At 41.8% G+C, this 20,541-nt stretch overlaps 1 protein-coding gene across 1 annotated transcript in view; it reads left to right on the forward strand.

The window, feature by feature from the left end:
- Positions 1 to 1,456: 1,456 nt before the first annotated feature.
- The window catches only part of LOC148031977 (defective in cullin neddylation protein), a 160,337-nt gene continuing 141,252 nt past the window's right edge, over positions 1,457 to 20,541 (forward strand). The window contains exon 1 of the mRNA XM_087682583.1: positions 1,457 to 1,747. Within this exon, the coding sequence (XP_087538709.1) occupies positions 1,745 to 1,747 (3 nt within the window). The 5' untranslated portion in view covers positions 1,457 to 1,744. The remainder of the gene's footprint in view (positions 1,748 to 20,541) is intronic.

Genomic DNA, 20,541 nt, shown 5'->3' on the forward strand with positions numbered 1-20,541 from the left:
TCCTCACACTTGTACCTAACTTCACCCAACCCTGGAGCTCTTAGGACTCCATCTGGTTAAGCATCTTCCAAGGCTAATAAACCCAAAGCTATTCTCCAAAGCCCATAAACTATTTAGAAAGGGATGAAAATCCTAGGAAGATATTTGGGACTACACTTAGGGAGATTAGCTAGACCAAAGAGCCTTGAGAACTAAATTTCAGATCTTTAATGAAGATCACCAAATGTTATTTCAAAGAAGAGAGCATTGGGGTCCCCATCTAAGCAAGACCATTCAATTTCACCTTGAAATTCAATCATAGAGGAATATGTTGGGACAATGACAAATCATTGCTACCCATACAAAAAACAACATTCAACGATCCTAAAAACTTTTTCATAAACTAAACACAAGATGAGGTTTAAATTGGAATAGCTTCCAATGGTCATACAGATTCCACATGATCTAGTCCAATAGTATACAACCTAAAGCCTCTTGTTTAATGTGGGTGATACTATTGAAAGTTCTTTGGACCAATAGCAAATCCCATAAGATAGACATTGGAGATCGTATATACCCAAAATGTAAGATTGACCTTGAAACAAATCCTCACTTGTTCTTCAGTTGTGAAACCAATGCTATGCCTTTTTTTGCAAGAATAAAGTAGTGTACAAATAAGTGTATGTTGATTCCTTTCACAGTACTAAAACTGAAATCTTGTTGTAGGTTTCATCAATTGGCGAAATATTAGAGTTGGACCATTCCAAATTTTTGAAGAAGCAGAAAGGGAAAAAGGTAGATGAAGAAGAAATTGAAGATTTGGAAAGTAGAAAGTTCATTGTCCATGAAAAAAGGAGACTCATAGTGGAGAAGAGAGAGGCTATGTTCACTCAGTTTTTTGAACATCCACGACAAGGGATGTTAGATAATGCTTGTTGCCCTTCATGCCAATCCTAAATAATTTCTCAATGTTGTAAAGAAATACTATAGATGGTGATATCCAACACCATGTATATATATGATAGTAAGTGCTAGGCGAGGCTATCTGTAAGAAAAAACTCGTACTTTTATAATCTTCTCTCTACTTTTTAATACAGCTTTCAATCTTCTTCTTCTTCTTCTTCTTCTTCTTCTCCTCCCTTTACCCTAGTGCACTTTTACGATCGTAACAATAAGTAGCTTGACATTGAGTTGAAACATGGATAGAGGAACTTGATGTTCTCTAGAGACGCCAATAACACCCATGCATGGCTGCCGTAAATTTGGGACATGGTATGATACCTACTCCAAAGGTAGGTGGGTGGCCCACTTTGAGATTCCATGGAGGAGAGAGAGAGAGAGAGAGAGAGAGAGAGAGTTATGATTATTGTTCTAATTGTGATATGATGATATAGCATCATCTAGGTACCCTGATTTGATAGGGAACCAGACTTATACAGTAAATTTTATTATATTATTAAGAAGATTGTCTAGCGAGTCTTTTCTTTCCGTTCTCCCCCTCTCTTTGTCGTGCTCTGCCCAAAATCAATTGTTCAGTCGGAGCTGGCGGCCTCCTCCCCGTCTCACTTCTCTCTTCTTCTTCTTCCGGCTTCCACTCCATAACAGCCACTGAACCCCTCTCTCTCTCTCTCTCTCTCTCTCTCTCTCTCAGGCTCTCTTTCCCCATTGAGCTCCATGTTTTAGGGCCTTGGCGTTGGCCTTCGCGCGGAGTAAAGCTCTCTCGGATCGCGAAAACACCTGCTCGCTTTTGTAGTGCGGAGACAAAATGGTGCGTTTTGACCTTTTCTCTTTAAAGTTGAGCATGCATGCGCAGGCGCGCGCGCACACACACAGATGTGTCTTGAAGATCAAGGACACTCCTTGGACCACAGGGCACATGTAGCATATGCATAATGGATAAAGAACCCTTCAGCTGTATAGTAGGTGCTTCGCTATGCTAATATATAAAGAAGGCCGTTTGTCGCAGTCCCCGACTGCAGATTCGACTGCGTTCCTGACTTAAGTATGACTTAAGTAACTTCAAATGAGACCCTGCACCTTGCTGATCTTGTGTGGACCCCTGACACATGTTAACGGGAAGATTCTTGAATGAAAAAGCTGGCTATCCCAGCAGCTCATACGACAACAACTAATGCTCATAAAAGCCTTGTTTGAAGAATTTTGGTAGCTACTTCATCTAAAACTTGAATGTAACAAGTTGTGGCTTCTCCCTTTGGGGCTCTTTGATTTTTCTTCCTTGCCAATAGTAGGATTATTGTGAGCGCACAAAAATTTGCTCTTGTTGCATATTAACATGTGTTCACAGCATAATAGCTCATCATGCCAATGGACTGTAGCCCAAGTGGTTTGAGTGTGTGGGTGTGTGAGTTCAAACCTTAGATACTACCTTGAGGTATCATGCATCTTTGAGTGCGTGGGTGTGTGAGTTCAAACCTTGGATACTACCTTGAGGTATCTTGCATCTTTCAAATTTCAAGCCTTCTCCAAAAAAAAAAAAGGAAGCTTATCACCACTTCTAGATCACCAAGTAAGCCTCAAATTCAACAAGGTTGTGCAGGAAATGCTAGGAACATGTTAATTTGATTAGCCTCTTGCAAGTGACCAACAAAAATTTGGTGAGATGTGTCCGTTTGCTTTAGGTGCCTCTAATTCCGCAACAAGTTGTTGTGGCAGAGAACTCAAAAAGAGAGAGGGTGAGAGAAGAAGAACGAACTACCATGTAATAGTGAGCTTTATTTAACTTGATGTAATTTAGTTGCTCTACCCAACGACCAATTCAGTAGGAATGGCGACTTCTATACTTATTTATGATGTTAGAAGTCTTCTACACAAATGTTGTCTAGTAGAGCTACATGAGTAGGGCACTGAGGTTGAAGGGTTCACCAAATTTCTTTGATGCATGGAAGGCAAAAAGCACATGACCGAACCCATATAGAGAAGGTAGTCAATTGTCTTAAGGTTAATAAGCAAAATGCATTCAAAAATGTTGTCAAGATATGGCTTGTAGGTAGTCAATTGTCTTAAGGCTAATGAACAAAGGGCATTCAAAAATGTTGTCAAGATAAGGCTTGCAAAGCTTATGGAATGGGTGAATCTTATCTTAGAATACAAGAATGTTGTGGACTGCATGTTGCGATGCTGATCTTGGTTTCATGCCACTTAGAGAATGATTGAATTGTATCAATAGTCTTAAATTGGATATTCTGAAAGTAACCCTAGAGTGTGACAAGTCTCATGGTCAACAAAGTTTTGTACATAAGTTGGAGCTTCTCCCACATCTTGGGAGATATCTTGCAAGAGTTGAATGTTGGTAGGACTTTTGATAATATGCATTAAAGAAGCATTGAATATGCTTTGGCATCATTGTTATCTCAATTGAGGATTCCTTCCTCATTTGTTCTGGTTTTCCCGAATGCAAGATAAAACTTGAAACAATATACTAGAGACATTTTTGCACGAACCATACTTTCAATACAACACTCGAAGCTAGAAAGTAAGGGCCTTTAAGCTTGTTATCAATGTTACAACATGGAGGAGCCATTGATAGATGATATGTATGATATGGGGAATACAAATAATGGGTTTTAGAGAGAATACTTAGGGCACTTACAGTTAATAAACTCAACATCAAGAGCTCAATAGTTCAAGCAAGAGTAATCGGTTCAAAGAAAAGACAAGAGAGAGAGATAGTATGTGAAGGTGAGTCTAGTTATTAAAGGCATGACAATCAACACATGTGAACCCTTCCTCTAATATGGAAATCAAGCTGAAAGTTCGAGAAGGTTAGTCTAGTGAATAAAGGCATGACAATCAACACATGTGAACCCCTCTAATATGGAAATTAAGCAAGGAGGAGGAAAACACAGGTAGGAAAAGATTGATGCAAACAAAAGAAATGAAAAATGATTGGAAAATGGTGAAAACATTAGCATCCAAGTACAAAGGCTTGGTTGAGGCTCCCCTTGACCCCGTTCGGGTGCCCAAGGCCCCCGGACAGTCATCCCTCGCGCTTGTCTCCCCATAAGTTACATTTATTAATGTAACATTTCCTCCCCCTTAAGAATCAATTTCGTCCTCGAAAACTATACTTGGAAGGTCCAACTGTAAATTGGGAAACCTTTTCCTTAAAGTACTTACTTGCTCCCGTGTTGAGCTTTCTTCTGAACAATCTTTCCATTTGACCAGATATTCTTGATAAATAGTATTCCTTGTTCGTTTGTTATGAACATTTAAAATTCTTTCTGGTTTATGTGGATTAGATTGGTCATCTAATAGCTCCTCAATATTATCATTTAAGATTAGATTATCCATATCACCCAGCTTCTTTCTTAGCTTACTTACATGAAAAACTAGATGTGTTTTACTACCAGTAGGTAGTTGGAGCTTGTAAGCATGTTCTCCCATCCTTTTAAGTATTGTGAAAGGACCAGAATACTTGGGTGACAGCTTTGGATATCGTTTCGTTTTCATGGTTTTAGTTTGTTCATGCACCTTAAGATAGAACACTTCAAAGGAGATGTCTCTTCAAGGAGGATCTACATAAGCTCTAGCTCGATTTTGAGCTTTCTTAATATTTTCTTGAACATATTATTCATATCCTCCAAAAAGTCCTTGGTTGCCTGAACCTTTTTCTTATGCAGTCGAACTACATGAGGAGCTTTGGGCTGAAACCCATACATTAGCATAAATGGACTATATCCAGTGGAAGAGTGCTTGGCACTATTATATGCAAACTCTGCTATTGGTAAATACTCTTCCCAATTAGTTTGCCTTTTACTTACATATGCTCTTAGCATATCTTCAAGGATTTGGTTAACCCTTTCAGTTTGCCCATCAGTTTGCGGGTGCTCCGCCGTACTCATGCTAAGTTTAGTATTCAACTTCCTAAATACAATACACCAAAATTGACTATCAAATTTTCTATCTCGATCAGAAATTATATTTGTCAGAAGGCCATTCAATCTGTATATGTTCTCTATGAACAATCTAGCTAATTTTGGTGTTTTAACATCAGTTGAAGTTGGAATAAACCTAGCCATTTTGGTTAACCTATCCATAATCACCTACACAGAGTCGTGCCCCCTTTATGTTCTGGGTAATGCGACGACAAAGTCCATGGAGATACTCCCCCATTTTCCCAAAGGAATCTCTAATGGGTGGAGAAGTCCTCCCATTTTCAATCTTTCAGCTTTATCAACCTGGCATTTATTACATTTGACCACATAGGCAAGGACGTCCTTATTCATTCCAAGCCAATAGAGCTGCCTTTTAATAAGACTATAAGTCTTATTAACTTCTGGATGTCCCGCACTAGGGATATCATGTCACTCAAAGAGTATTTGGCACCTTATTTCTTTATCTTTCGGGACACATACCCTACTCTTGTAGAGTAAATAACCATTATCAATGGTAAAATTCTTCCACTTGAATCCCATTTGAGCAACCCCTGATGCTCCATTTTCTTGTTGAACATCCTCAGATATTCCTTCCTCAGTGGAGGCCCTTTCATTTGGATCCCCATTTTCTATTGCTTCCTATATGTTGGAATATGCCGGATCAACCTGGCATTTTCCTTTTAAGGATTCAAGTAAATCGGAAGTGAACTGAGTAAAACTCAATTCATTTATGATGGGCATTCTGTTGAGTGTATCAGCCACTATATTGTACTTTTCCTTTCTATACCTTATTTCGTAGTCGAACTCTCGAAGGAGTTCGGCCCATCTAGCTTTACACCCTTGTAGATCCGGTTGGTCACTAAGCCACTTAATGCTTTCATGATCCGACAAGATCTATACAGATAGTGCCTCCATTTTTTTATTGCATGTGCTATTGCATACAGCTCCCTCTCATAAACAGAATAATTTCGTTTTGCACGGTCTAATTTCTTGCTTTCAAAAGCAATCGGTTGACCTTCTTGTGATAAGACCACGCCTAGTGCCCTATCACTGGCATAAACTTCAACCACGAATGGTTTATTGGGATCCACAATTAATAGTACTGGGTATGTAGCAATAGCTACCTTAAGTTTTTGAAAACTTAAGTTTTTGAAAACTTTCATTTTGGTCTGCTTCCCAATTAAAGCTCTTCCCTTTTCCTTCAAGTTGGTCCGCCATTGGAATAGCTATGCATAATCTCGAATGAATCTACGATAAAATCTAGATAAACCTAGGAAGATCTGCAGCTCTTTCAGGTTCCTTGGAGATGGCCATTCAATAATTGCCCTTACTTTTTCTGGATCCATCTTGATTCCCTCTTTCGAGATAATATGCCCCAAATATTTGACCTCTTGTGCGAAGAATTCACATTTAGTTTTCTTCGTATAAAGGGAATGTGTTCTTAACAATTGGAATACTAATCGTAAGTGTTCCAAATGTTCTTCTCTTGATTTACTAAAGATCAAGATATCATCCAAGAAGACTACTACAAAGTGTCCTAGATAGGGCCATAACACACTATTCATCAGTTTCATAAAAGTAGCTGGTGCATTAGTGAGGCCAAAAGGCATCACAAAAAAATCATAATGTCCATATCTAGTACGAAATGCTGTCTTAGGAATACTTGGAGTGCTTTACTATGGCAGCAAGAAGAGATGACTAGAGAAGATCTTTTGGATCTTCTTATTCCTTAGTTGAAGAGAAGACTTGAAGATATTGAGAGAGCAATTCAAAAGCTCAAAGAGTCCAGGATTTGCAACAAAGATCACTTTGATAGCAGACACAGATTGAGGTATAAAGAGATTAAAGATGGAGATTGGGTGTTGGTGATAGCTTGATCTTAAGTCTATCTTTGTGAATAATTTTGCCCCTTGTAATTGATCAAAAAGATCTTCCATTTTGGGCATGGGAAATTTATTCTTCACTGTTATTTTATTAAGTGCTCTATAATCAACACAAAGTTGAATAGAATCATCTTTTTTCTTTACTAATAAAATTGGCAAAGCCCAAGGTGAATTGTTGGGTTGTATAAACCCTTTATGAAGGTAATCCTTAATTTGTCTTTAGACTTCTTGGTGCTGTGTTTCACTTAGCTTATAAGGCGGTTTAGAAACAGGGTGTATATCCCTATCTATGTCAATTGTGTGATTTACATCACCCCTATTTGGTGGAAGGCCACTAGGTAAATGAGAAGGAAACACATTTTTAAATTCATCTAACAAACCACTTAATTCTTTACTTACATTCAACTCACAAACATAAGAAAATTATTGCTTTATATTACAAAAAGTAAAAGTGTCATGTACAGGAAGGCACCATAACATATATACCTCACAAGCTTCCTTCTTTATCAGCTTCTGAACTTCAATGGAACACATCAAAGGTTTATCAGATACTTCATGTTCACCTTGAATCACAAAAGTCTTACCATCCCTTTCAAATTCTAGTGTATTATGATGATAGCTACGCTTTAAGGATGGTTTCAATCCCCAGCAATATCGGCTCTTTCCATATTCATAATTTGAAAATCAAGTTTATCTTTATATCCTTGGATTTGAATTTCCAAATTGGATACCATTTATCCCATATTTTATTATCCTGACCTTGTATCATATAAACAATATATTGATGCCCACTCTTAAGTTGGGGAAGTTTCAATTTTTTGACAAGTGCATAATTTATGAAGTTGTGGGTGGCAGAGTCATCAATCATGACTCTAACCCTCTTTCCAGCTATCAATCCATGCACTCTAACTAAATCATGTGGCCCGAAAGTAGGCTGCCACATAGAAGTTGACATGCAATACCTGTGTTGTACATCCTTGTGCAAGACCTTTAAAGATTTATACTTTTCATGCCCCTTCAATTCCAGGGTCTGCACTACATGGATTTGTTTCTCTTTTCCCTTGCCCTTGTCCTTATCCTTTCCTTTATTTTCCCCCTTTTTCCTTTGAAGGCAATTCCAGGCAGCATTGTTAGGGGATAGGCAATTGAAACACAACCTTTCTTTTTTAGCCTTATCAAAGTCATCTTGACTTAACTTCGGCCTTACATATTGTTTCTTTTCAAAGGGTTGTTTCTTACCCTTAAGGAATGGCATTTTCCTTTTAAATTTGCATACAAATTTTGAGGCTTCAAATTCCTTAGTCTTGGGCTCTGTATCAGTGAGACTAGTGAGTGCACTTGGACGCGTATTATCTTCATTGATTAATGCAAATTTAATTGCCTCTTCAAGCGTCTTGGGTGAACTCCTTTTCGCTTCCTTTTTATAGGCCTTATCTAGTCCCTTTATAAATTCTCGTCTTTTGAAATTCATCTATTCCTTCCAATTTGAGGATTATCTCTCGATACTCCTCGAGATATGTCAGCAAAGGTCTTCCCTTTTGTCTGACATAATCCCAATCTTCCCAAATTCTTTCCATTTCATTTTCAAGAAGGAATTCTTTCAAAAAGACCGATTCAAATTGAGCCCAAGTTTCAGGTATTTTATTTGCCTCCTTAAAGTTCTCCACCATTTATATGCCTTTGGCCCCAAGGTTAGACTGGCCTCCAACACTTGGAGATGTGGTGGAATATTCTTAAGTTTATGCAAATCCTCTGATTTTTGGAGAAAATGAAAGATAGTGTCTTTATTTCTATCTTTTTGCTCCCCGTGAAACTGAGGGGGTTTCATATTTTTTAACACTGGGTTATCCCTCAGCTTTTGGTGGGGTTCCCGAAGGTCTTGCATAGTTGCATCTAGATCTTTTGATGAAGATGGAATATCTGAGGTTTCTACCTTACCTTTATCCCTTTCTAGTAATAAGGCTAATTGGGATTTTATTTCGGTGAGTGCTTGAGTTAGCAACTCCATTTGAACCCCCTGTGCTTGCATACGAGCAGTTAGATCATCAAATTGTTCTCGTGTAGCAAAAAATTCTTCCCATTGTTCTTCTTGTATTTCCGTTTCATGGGGATCCACCATAGGATGGTCCCCAGAACTAGAGCCTTCGGTTACCCCGTCTTTCTCTTTGCCCTCCATTAATACACTGGAATTAGAAAGCAAATATAAGAAATTTGTGCACAAGATGAGGTACTTCCTTGATTACAGTGATAGGGCAGATGTCGATGGCCTTTACAGTTTAGTGATAGCAAAAGACGCGAGGAATCGTTTGACTTTCCTCCAAACTGTGCCGGTCGCGTGGGAATAAGGCTTGTCAGGCAGAAATACAGGATGAGGGTGGAACTAAACACCCCCCCACCCCTGCCAGGTCACGTATGAACTAACTGTGACCACTATTGTCACTTTAAGGGGGGATTTTGCCCGACATGTCTTGCACTGTCCCACTGTCCTTGTTGGCGACGCCCGCGCAGGTTCGAATCCTGCCGTCCACGCCAATCTACAGCTGTCCACATCAACACGGAAGTGTCAGACTGGACCCGTTCACACTTTGGCTCTAATACCAGTGTTAGGTGTCTGTCAATGTTTGATGTCAGAGGTTTCTGCTAAGTGTCCCCCTTTGTCTTCAATCCAAATAACATGAGAGATTCCGTTCGTCTCACCACCCGGCCACGCCTAGAAGGTTGCTGGCTCCCTGATCGTGATCCGACTGCCAGCCGTCAACTTTAGGTGAGTCATACTTTCTTTAAACTCACTTACTTTCTAGGCTCCCCTTGACCCCGTTCGGGTGCCCAAGGCCCCCGGATGGTCATCCTCGCGCTTGTCTCCCCATAAGTTACATTTATTAATGTAACACCATGGGTCACTCACACGCAAGGATTTCCATCCTTTGCCCTACGTGTTCTTATCTCTCCTTCGTCGGCTAATCATGCGGTCACCATGCCTATGCCTTGCTAGTCCATGTGAAGAAATACCCTAACATAGAAACACAAATAACACGGTACGACAAAACAGAGTTTGATCAGTTAGGGTTAGGGTAACTCAAAGACAATGAACACAGAGAATGAATGAAATGATATGACTATTGAATATACAATGCTCATGTAGCAAACACACTATGTAGTGAATGAATGGTGTACCTTGAACTCTTGTACCTCAAGAACTAGGGCAGGGGCAATGAGTTAGAGAGTGTCGTATTTCAAATGGATCCCGAATCTCAACAAGGTAGCCTCTGGATGTTGAACACCAACAAACGCAGCCAAGGAAGGCTGAATCTAATGCAGACGAAAGTGCAGGAGAGAGAAATGCTAAAAATGTAGGTGAGAGAAAGATTAAAAATGCAGGTGAGGAGAGAGAAAACTGTGAACACAACTAGGAGGAGAGAGAAAACAGCAAATGCAAGCTGAGAGAAAATCTGCAGTGAGAGTTAAGAGGAGAGAGAAAATCTGTAGGCCGGCAGTTGGGGCCTGCAAACACAGCAGTATGTTGATGTGGTAGGCCATACGATAGCTGGACGATGGACAGCAGTAGTCGCCTAGCTGGAAACAGTAGCAAACTGATGATGGATGATTGGAAACATGCGCTAGATGAGTGAAGACTGCAATGGACAGCTTGAATTGCGATTTCCTTTGCGAATAGGGTGTGGGCAGCAAGCTGAAAAACACTTGAAACCTTCAAAAATGAGATTAGGGCTGAATGGAGGGCACCATACCTATTTATAGAAAGTTTGGGCCCTTCCAAGAGGGTTTGTGCTTATGGGTTACAGATACTCTCTAGGAAGGGATCTTTTTAAAAATAAACAAGGTTTCTTCCTTAATTAAGCGTGTTTTGGGGTTGTTTAGCATTTTTAGCTCAACACCCCCTCTTAGGCCCAACAATCGTGCCACGAGAAGTAGGCTAAGCAAGCCCTTTTTTTTTCTTTATCTTTTACCCCAAGGCATCTCACCCCAAAGTAGCTAGAGCATCCAACAAAGGGTGCTCTTCGGTTGCCTAGTGGCCTACTAAGACTATATAGGCGATGATTATCTTACCAAGGGAGCCCAAGTGATCACCGCAGAGAGGCCAGGGCATTGGACAAAGGGTGCATGTTGGCTGCCCAGTGGCCTACCAAGTCCCATAAAGGCGGATGGAATCAGCTATGGACTCCTTTTTTTTCTAGGGCTTTGCAGTTTTGATAGATTTAACATTAAGTGAGGGTTTCAAATTAGTTGTCGTCCTATTGAGTATTCGTGCCCCAAACGGTAGTGATAAGGGATGGACAGACCCAAGAGCTTCATAAAAATAAGTATACTATCCCTACCATTATTGGGTATTGGTGAAGAAGGAGAATGACTAAGGTGTGGGTGATACAAATATAGCAAAGATGTGAAGCAAGAAAGAGAAGTAAAGCAAGCAAGCAAGCTAGGGAGAATTGCCTTTGAGATTGCCATGTGCAATGCCATGAATATGGTGGATCTAGAGTCAACCACTCCAAAAGACCGAAAATGGATAAATGTGCACAGATGTATCTTTACATGAACAAAATGCCAATGCATGGGATAATGCAAAAGGAGATGCAAGACGTTATACTAAAGCAAAATGCGATGCAACAGTGCCACTCGGATAGTGTCCTCACAGGGAAATTGTGTACTTGCCTCAGCGTCCTACAATCATGTCATCCAAACAGTGCAGATAAAGTTACAAATGTCCGTAAGTACTATACAAAAGAATAAATGAATGAGTAAATGTCTAAAAACTGTAAACATCATCACTGTCACTATCAAGGGAAGTAGTCGTCCTCTCTTAAACTGGAAGGGAAAGCAAGAGAGAAGCACCCTCTTCCCTTCAATCTGAAGAAGAAGGGGAGGGTGTACCCAAGTTGATCCTAGGTAAAAGGTCCTGAAGAATTGGCGGGTTGATCGCTTTGGTTAAAATGTCTCAAAATTGTTTGATGAAGGCATAAACTCCAGGCGAATAGTGTCTAGCTCAACTTGCTCTCTGAAAAAGTGGAAGTGGATTCCCACATGTTGCGTCTGTGGTGTGATGATTGGATTGCTCGCAAGAGCGATGACACTCTAGTTGTCAGAGTAGACAATGGTGGGAGAGTCACAAGGAAAGTGAAGCACCACGAGTAAGCTCCTCAGGTAGATGGCCTCATTGATGCCATCGAAGAGAGCCCTCAGCCTTGGCCATGGAAGCCGCTATCGTCTTTTGCTTACGGCTGGACCAAGAAATGGGAGCCGTGCCCAAGGTGAAGAGTTAGCTGCTATGGAAACGTCGGCTGTCAGGATCTCCTGCCCAATCAGAAATGGTATACCCTTGTAAACATAAACCAGAACCATAAGTGAGGCCATAAGAATAAATACACCGTAAATAATGCAACATACGAAGACATGCAATCCAATGTGACATCCTAGGTAGTGTGAAATACTGACTGAGTAAGCTAAGTTTGGCATAGTATGAATTAACCAAAGAAGTTTTCTTATTTTATCATTAGGCACGTGTGTGTATACACGACATCCGAAGACTGTGAAGTGGGATATAACAGGCTGAGAGCCAAAGAATACCTCGTACGGGGTCTTCTGAGAAAGAGCCGGAGTCAGGCACCGGTCAAGGATGTACACTGTAGTGTTAGTAGCCTCAACCCAAAGGTGCTCAGGGAGCTTTGTTGTGAACAACATAGAGCGTGCCATTTCCATGACTATCCGGTTCTGACGCTTTACGACTCCATTCTAAGAGGGGGAGTTGGTAGAGGTGAGCTGGCGAGAGATGCCATGCTGTTGTAGAACTCAGAAAACTCGTGGGAGAGGAACTCACCACCACTATCATTCCTCATGCAACCAATATGATGACCTGTTTGGTTATGAACCAACAACTCTCAAGCAGAGAAATATGTAAAAGCATCGGATTTATGCTTGAGGAAGTACACCCACGTGTATCTTGAATGATCATTCACTATCAAGAAAAAGTACAAGGCAGCAGTGGATGCCCACAAAGATCAACGTGAATTAATCTAAGATGTGCCACAGCTCTGTGTGTAGACTACTGTGAGGAAATGGGGTATGATGCTACTTCTCGAGCTGACATGCTCTATAGACATCTTGAGCTAGCTTTAGGCGAGGAATGCCCTCAACTATCTCACGGCGAGACAACTCATTTCCGATGTGACAATTCATATGAAATTGATCGAATAGCTGTGCGCATAACACAATAGCTGATATTCAAATTCATAGAATGTTGGTAAATTGGGCAGAGAAACCACTTGCTGCCCAAAATTGAAGTATTTACGCGGTAGCTTGTTAAGAAACAATGTGACCTGATCGTCAAAGGTCTTAGGAGCCTCTAGTGGAGAATTCGGCAAGGAGACATTGATACTCAGCCAAATTGATTTTCAAGTCATCCCGGTCAGAGATTTTGAAGTTCTAAAGCTCATGGTCAAGATTTATTCAACGAGTCCTATCTCGAGCCGCATAGGGGTGAGTCAAGTGTGTCCATCTCTCTGATGCTAAGTCAAAATGATGAAGCTGAGAATGAAACTCAAGCAATAAGCCTTGCATTAGCTCGACAATAGCGGAGACATTCTTAGCCTTCCATGAGCAGACGACCTCATATGGAACAAGTGCGGGATCGGGTTGGGGTTCCAACCCCTGCGCAAGATCCCATAGGTTCTATGAGTCAAGGACATGTCTCATCAAGTTCGACCAAGTTGTAAAGTTTGACGTGCTAAAATGAGTCTTATCATTAAATGCATGCTTGGCGGAAGATGAGGTAGAACCATGAGGTGCAAGATCCCATAGGTTCTATGAGTCAAGGACATGTCTCATCAAGTTCGACCAAGTTGTAAAGTTTGACCTGCTAAAATGAGTCTTATCATTAAATGCATGCTTGGCGGAAGATGAGGTAGAACCATGAGGTGTTGGGAGTGTGGAGTAAGATGGATGTGGAGATTAAGATGGTGGCGGAGGTGTCTCATAAGGAGGAGGAGGGGGAAAAGGTGGGTAGGCAGAAATAGGTTGGGAGTGTCCAATGAGTGCCGATTGATGTGGAGGCACTGGAACATGAATGTTTCCATAAAGTACCGGTGGAGGTGGAGGCACTGGGACACCTAAGCCATATCCAAATGTCGGCTGGGACACATCATAATGACCAGAGGGTCCACTAGGTAATGCCATGGAAGCAAATTGTGACACCAACAAATCCACACTCCGGAAAGAAGAGAAAACAATTGTTTGAAGGAAAAGAAGAGAAAGCAATACTCATAGTTTCTTGTTTCAATTGCTTACCTAGTCTTGAGTTCATAAAGAAATATCTATCTTCCTTATTACTCATAAACTAGAAATTGTTTTGCATACGTCCTTCATTATGAAAATCATCCATACCAATAGGAGAAGGAGAATTATCATTAACAGAATTTGAAATGGTAGATATACCCGACGCCAGAGAGAATAAGTATAAAGGCAATGGAGTGTACTCTATGCAAGTTTTCACTTGCGGGTGGCCAATCCTAAGTGGAGATTTTGCCCTTGCATGGTCAGTAGATCAATATATCGAATCTAAAGGGTGAAAGTCAGAAAGAAAGACATAGTCCAATGAAAAACATTTAAAAAATTAAAAATCACGAACTAAACTTGCCCACAAAGTCCACAAACTATGGGCAATACAACTGCTTGCTTGGAAACATTGCTGAGCCACATAGGTTGGATTGTACTCAGAGGTTTTGATTGCCCATCTTTGCTCAGTATTGGTCATAATTTGACAGTCTGTCTGTTCCCATTGAAGTCGAAGAGTGCACCATTTACATAGAAAGGAAGAGTCAAAGCCGGCTAGCTTTTTCAGGTCTTCTAGCTTCTAGCTTGTTGCAGAGACTTTGCTCCTGCTATAGAATATGATCAACTGTTGTTTGCGGGCTTGCTCTCAAGAGATCTTGTTGGCGATCAATTCCTCAGCCATCATGGGAATCTTGATAAACATGAAATTAGATTCTTCCCAGGTGCATGGCAAGGAGCCTACATCTATTGCTAACAGCTCGTCTAATCGCCTAATCGTCTAATGCAAGTGACTAAGTCGTCCCTCATATCTGTGGCTAGGTGGGAGGCCAAGATAATGATAGATCTACTCTCATAGGAGGGTTTGAGGCTTGTGGGCGGGAGGTTGGGTTTTGGCTGGGTTGGACAACTTAGGAACTAATGCCTGCTTCGTGGATTGGTTAGTAGGATACTTAGTGGCTACTTGTGCGATGGGTTGGTCTTGGGGCCTAGGTGACGTGCTGCTTTCGGCTTGTGGAGCAGTTGGGACACTGGGGGTGGCAGGTTTAGTGGGTCCAAGGGCAGTTGGTTGCAATTTTGGTCGATAGACTTGTTGAGGTTCTATGGGTTTGGTTTTTTTTGGGTCAATTGGTTTCTCATTCCTTGTTGGCTTACCGTTTTGTTGAGATGGGTTGGAGGGCTTGGATTGAGGGGCACACGTGCGGCTTGTAGTCTTGGGCAACCAAATTCAGTTGTTGCCTTTGTAGTAGCCTTGAGTGCGCAATAGGTCTTTGGGCACCCATCGTGGCTTGACCATTCGTCTGTTTCTGTAGTGCCAACTTGGTCTCCTAGACCTAGGGCGTGAGGTTCTATGGTTATGGGTTTGTGTGGTTTGGCTGCTAGGGGGTTGCGATTGGTGTTCGGGTTTGTGTGGTTTGGCTGCTAGGGGGTTGCAGTTGGCGTTTGGATATCCATTTGAGCTGCTGCTGCTCAGTGGTCTTGGGTGTGGCATCTTTGGGTTGCGGCCAGTTCGTTTTGGCAGGGTGGGATAAGTCATGACTCCCCTTCCTAGACCTTGCACTTGGTTCCTCTATCTGTGGGATTACAAGTTTGGATGGAGCCGCGTTGCCCTTGTTGAAAGCTGTCACTATTCGAACATTGCCAATGGCGAGGTGAACGCGTTGCAAGTCATAGTTGACATTGCAATATGCTTGTTTTTTGAACGCGCGTCCTAGTCGTGATTCCTTAGCGGCGGCTTTGTTGTTAGGCATCACATGGAAGATCATAGGTAGGCTTTTAGTCTCGATAGAGACCGCTATTTTGTACTTTTTCAGCAGTGAGTAGAACTGATTCCCAAATGGGTTGAGTTTAGCGTTAGCCGGTTGCAATTGGGGTTGACCAATGAGGATCCAATGATTGTGTGTAAGAATATTAAAGTCAGTCCTCCTCGTCAATAAGTGCGTCAAAGGCATGGGTCTTTTGGGCAGTCAGTGATATGCATAGGTAGGCAGGTTCTATTGCTTTCTCATCCTTATCCTCGTTCTCTATCTCAGTGTGTAGGGACCAATTAGGTACGACGATCGAGACAGACTGTCCTATGTGCAATGAGAACCAGAGAGTGAGAGAGAGCAGAGTAGAGTGAGGACGTTTTCAGGTACAATGACGAGTGTGTACCTTCAGGTTTTTAGATAGATATATATGTGTAAGTACAAGTGCTAAGGGTATGTTCACACCCAAGCACATTTAAAAGGCACCCGGCCTTTATTCCCAACAACCTCCCACCTAAAGGCAATGTGCCTTAAGAGGAGAAAAGAATCAGCTAAGTCTAGGTATGTACAAAGCTGAAATACATATATCTATTCAACTCCCATCATCTGTCGGCAATGAGCAAACCGCTCTGCTGGAAGACCCTTCGTGAGAAGGTCTGCAGGGTTATCATCTGTATGCACTTTGACAAGCTCAATGCTTTTGTTGTCAAGTACATCTCTAATGAAGTGGTACTTCACTTGTATGTGCTTTGTCTTTGCATAAAAGACAAGATTCCGTGCTAGCATGATAGCACTCTGACTACCACAATGGAGAAGAGGTAACTCTGTAATGCCAAGCTCTCCTACCAGATGTGAAAGCCATAAAGTCTCCTTGCATGCCTTAGTGGCAGCCACATACTCTGCCTCTGCAATAGACAATGCAACACACTTTTGCAGCTTGGAGATCCAAGAGACTGCTCCTCTTGTGAAAGTAAACACATACTTAGAAGTGGACTTCCTGCAGTCCGCATGACTAGCATAGTCTGCATCCGTAAAGCCAACAACAGATGCCTTCTGCTTTCCAAAGCAGATGCACAACTCCTTTGTGCCTTTGAGGTATCTCATAATACCTTTCACTGCATCCCAATGCTTCTTGCCAAGGGTTGCTATATATTTGCTAACCACTCCCACTGTAAAGGCAATGTTAGGACGTGTAGCAACCATAGCATATATCAAACTGCCAACAACTGAAGCATATGGTATCTTGGCCATTTCAGCCTTCTCATCATCAGATGTAGGGCTGTCCTCTACACTAAGTTTCACATATGGAGGCAATGGAACCCCAGTTTGTAGGGACCGATTAGACACAACAATCGAGACAGAGTGTCCTACGTGCAGTGAGAGCCACAAAGAGTGAGAGAGAGCAGAGTAGAGAGTGAGCACGTTTTGAGGTACAATGACGAGTGTGTACCTTTAGGTTTTTAGATAGATATATATATGTAAGTACAAGTGCTAAGGGTGTGTTCACACCGGAGCACATTTAAAAGGCACGAGGCCTTTATTCTCAACACAGTGATGGTGGCTACTCTTACGTTCACAGGGGGTTCTAGCATTGGAGGCTTGTGCAGTGGATGTGTTGGAGGGTAGTATTTCTTGAGGCGATTGCCATTGAAGCTTATGGCCCTTTACAGAGTTCAGTAGCACTAGGTCCCCTTGCTCAAAGTCATGTTGTTTGATATGTTTGTCAAACTAGCTCTTGTGTCTTGCCTTTTTTGCAAATTAGTGTATGGGTAGCTAGGAGTTGGGTCCTAGAAAGGCGTTCTAGCTCTACTAGGCGTTCCGTCCATGCCTCCTTTCCATCCCATCTCTCTTGCACTACCATTCTCAAGATTGGAACGAAAAACTCCAATGGCAGGATCGCTTCAGTCCCATAGGTAAGCTTGAATGGTGTTTGCACTACGGCCCTCTTGTAGGCTCTTCTATAGGTCCATAGTGTTGCCATGAGTTTATTGTCCTAGTCGCTGCGTGAGGCAAAGACTACCTTAGTCAGTACGTTCACTAGGATCTTGTTCGTTGATTGCGCCCGATTGTTAGCTTGAGGGCAGTAGGGTGATGATGTTCTATGGATGATCAAGAATGTGAATAGTAAATGGGCAATCACTTTATTAATGAAGTGCATGCCTTGATCACTAACTAGCTCGATTGGACACTTGAATCGCGAGATCACCTACTTCCAAACGAACTTAGTCGTAGTCCTAGTGTCATTTTTCTTGGTGGCTCGAGCTTCGGTTCATTTCATGAGGTAATCCATTACTACAATGATGTATTTTGCTTGTGAGTACTGCATTGTGGGGCTGATTGGCCTAATAAAGTCGATCCCCCACTTTTCAAAGGGCTGTCATGCTATTGTCGGGGTCAACTCCATCTTGTCCTTATGGATTGGTACTTTGGTCCTTTGACATTCATTGCAATGCTTCACAAGCACATCATGCATTTCATGCTCACACACGCATCTTCACAATAACCCATCCTATCCTAGTCTATAGAGGTGGTTGGCAACTAACTAATAGGGTTGAATCTTAAGGATAAGGTACTTTAGTCTAGCCTTCTCTATAGGTCTCTCAGGCAATCCATGCTTCGGTTCATTTCATGAGGTAATCCATTACTACAATGATGTATTTTGCTTGTGAGTACTGCATTGTGGGGCTGATTGGCCTAATAAAGTCGATCCCCCACTTTTCAAAGGGCTGTCATGCTATTGTCGGGGTCAACTCCATCTTGTCCTTATGGATTGGTACTTTGGTCCTTTGACATTCATTGCAATGCTTCACAAGCACATCATGCATTTCATGCTCACACACGCATCTTCACAATAACCCATCCTATCCTAGTCTATAGAGGTGGTTGGCAACTAACTAATAGGGTTGAATCTTAAGGATAAGGTACTTTAGTCTAGCCTTCTCTATAGGTCTCTCAGGCAATCCATGCTCTAGGGCTTGGACTATGTCATCTGCTCAATATGGCGTTAGATCGGCTGTGAATAGGTCTCTCAGGAACCATCTAGCTATGCGTCCTATAGTGCAAGGTTTGTTTACTAGATAAAGCAAAGCTTGATGGTCAACAAAGAAGATAAAGGGCATAGCTAAAAGATAATGACGAAACTTCTTTACAAGGAATACCATGGCTAGCCATGGCTAGGCCTTTCCTCTCCGTTGTGGAGTAATTCATCCCTGTATTTGTGAGTTGTCTGCTAGTAAAGCTCACATGATAATCAAGATTATGTTCACTAGGTTGGCACAAAATAGATCTCACAGCGAACTTCAAGGCATCAATGTGCACGTGGAATCTTATGTTCCAATCTGGGGCCCGCAGAATGGGTGCGGTCGTGAGAGTCTTTTTTAGTTTCTCGTAAGCACGTTGGCATTCCTCGGTTCAGTTGAATACATCAATTTGTAAAGGGATCTAGCGATCAATGCATAGTTTAAGACAAATTGCCGATAGTACCTTGTGTATGTCCCAAGAAGCATTGAACTCCCTTATAGTTCGTGGGTGGTGGTAAATTGACAATGACTATGACTTTGGAGAAGTCTATGGCAATGCCATTCTTAGACACCGCGTGCCCTAGGATACACCCATGTTTCACATAGAATTGACACTTCAAGGGCGGAGAGATTATACAGCCTACACCACTCAAAGACTTGGCGAAGTTTATCCAGGTGTTCCCTCAACTAGAGTGAACGCATAGATCGTCAAGTAACACCTCCAATTCTCGTCTAAGCATGTCTTTGAAGATGGTACACATGAGGCGCTGAAAGGTAGGTGGTGCATTTGTCAGCCTAAATGGCATGACTATGTAGGCAAACACGCTCCATTCCGTTGCAAACACTATCTTATGCCTATCAGCAGGGTGTACTTACACCTGGTTATAACTTGAGAAGCTGTCCAGGAAACTGTAGGCCTCTCTTTTTGTTACTCTCTCGAGCATGTGCTTAGTGTAGGGTAGTGGATAGTTATCTCTTGTTGTTGTAGCATTGCCTTTTTTATAGTTTACGCACACTCGAATTTTTTTGTTCTTCTTTAGGATAATCACTATGAGTGACATCCAATCTGTGTGCTCGATTTTGTAGATGAATTCGGCCTTCAATGGCTTATCTATCTCCTCCTTGATGGTGTGTGTGCTTTGGATTTATCGGGTATGGTTGTTGTTTAACTGGTGTTGCAATAGGAGTCATCAGGATTTTATTGTTCACGACCCTCGGATCTATCTCTTTGAGCTCATTTAAGGACCAAGCGAATACATCTATATACTCTCGCAGGAGAGCGACAAGATCAACCTTCGCTTGTCCAGTTAAGTCGTTAGCTATGAACATGGATTGAGGCTTTTTCCCTTTCCTTGCCAAGTTGGCTAGATATCAGTGTGGTTGCGTCGTGGTTGGGCCAGTCGGATGCTCCAATCTCATTTGGTCTTTCTACCTATTGCTTTGGCACTTGCCATAAGGTTGGATTCCACTTGAGCAGTTCTGCCAAAGGCAAAGTCACACATGTCGATATCAATGTCGTGAGCAAGTTGCCAACCTCTTGCTTTTCGTTAGGCTCCATGCTCTTTTGCCAATGATCTTGGCTAGTTTGCCTATCTGTGGCATGTAGGCTCTATCAAGGCGATGCTACATGGGGTGTGGATGCGTCTTTTGATCTTAACCAAGTAGGCGAGATTGGTGTGCTCACGTTAGAGAGCTCATCGATCTCATCTTCGATAATAGGTTCCGCATTGTCAAGATG

This window comes from Lygodium microphyllum, chromosome 8 (assembly GCF_053477565.2).
Source record: "Lygodium microphyllum isolate KBCC chromosome 8, Lygodium_microphyllum_v1.1.10, whole genome shotgun sequence".
Taxonomy (NCBI): domain Eukaryota; kingdom Viridiplantae; phylum Streptophyta; class Polypodiopsida; order Schizaeales; family Lygodiaceae; genus Lygodium; species Lygodium microphyllum.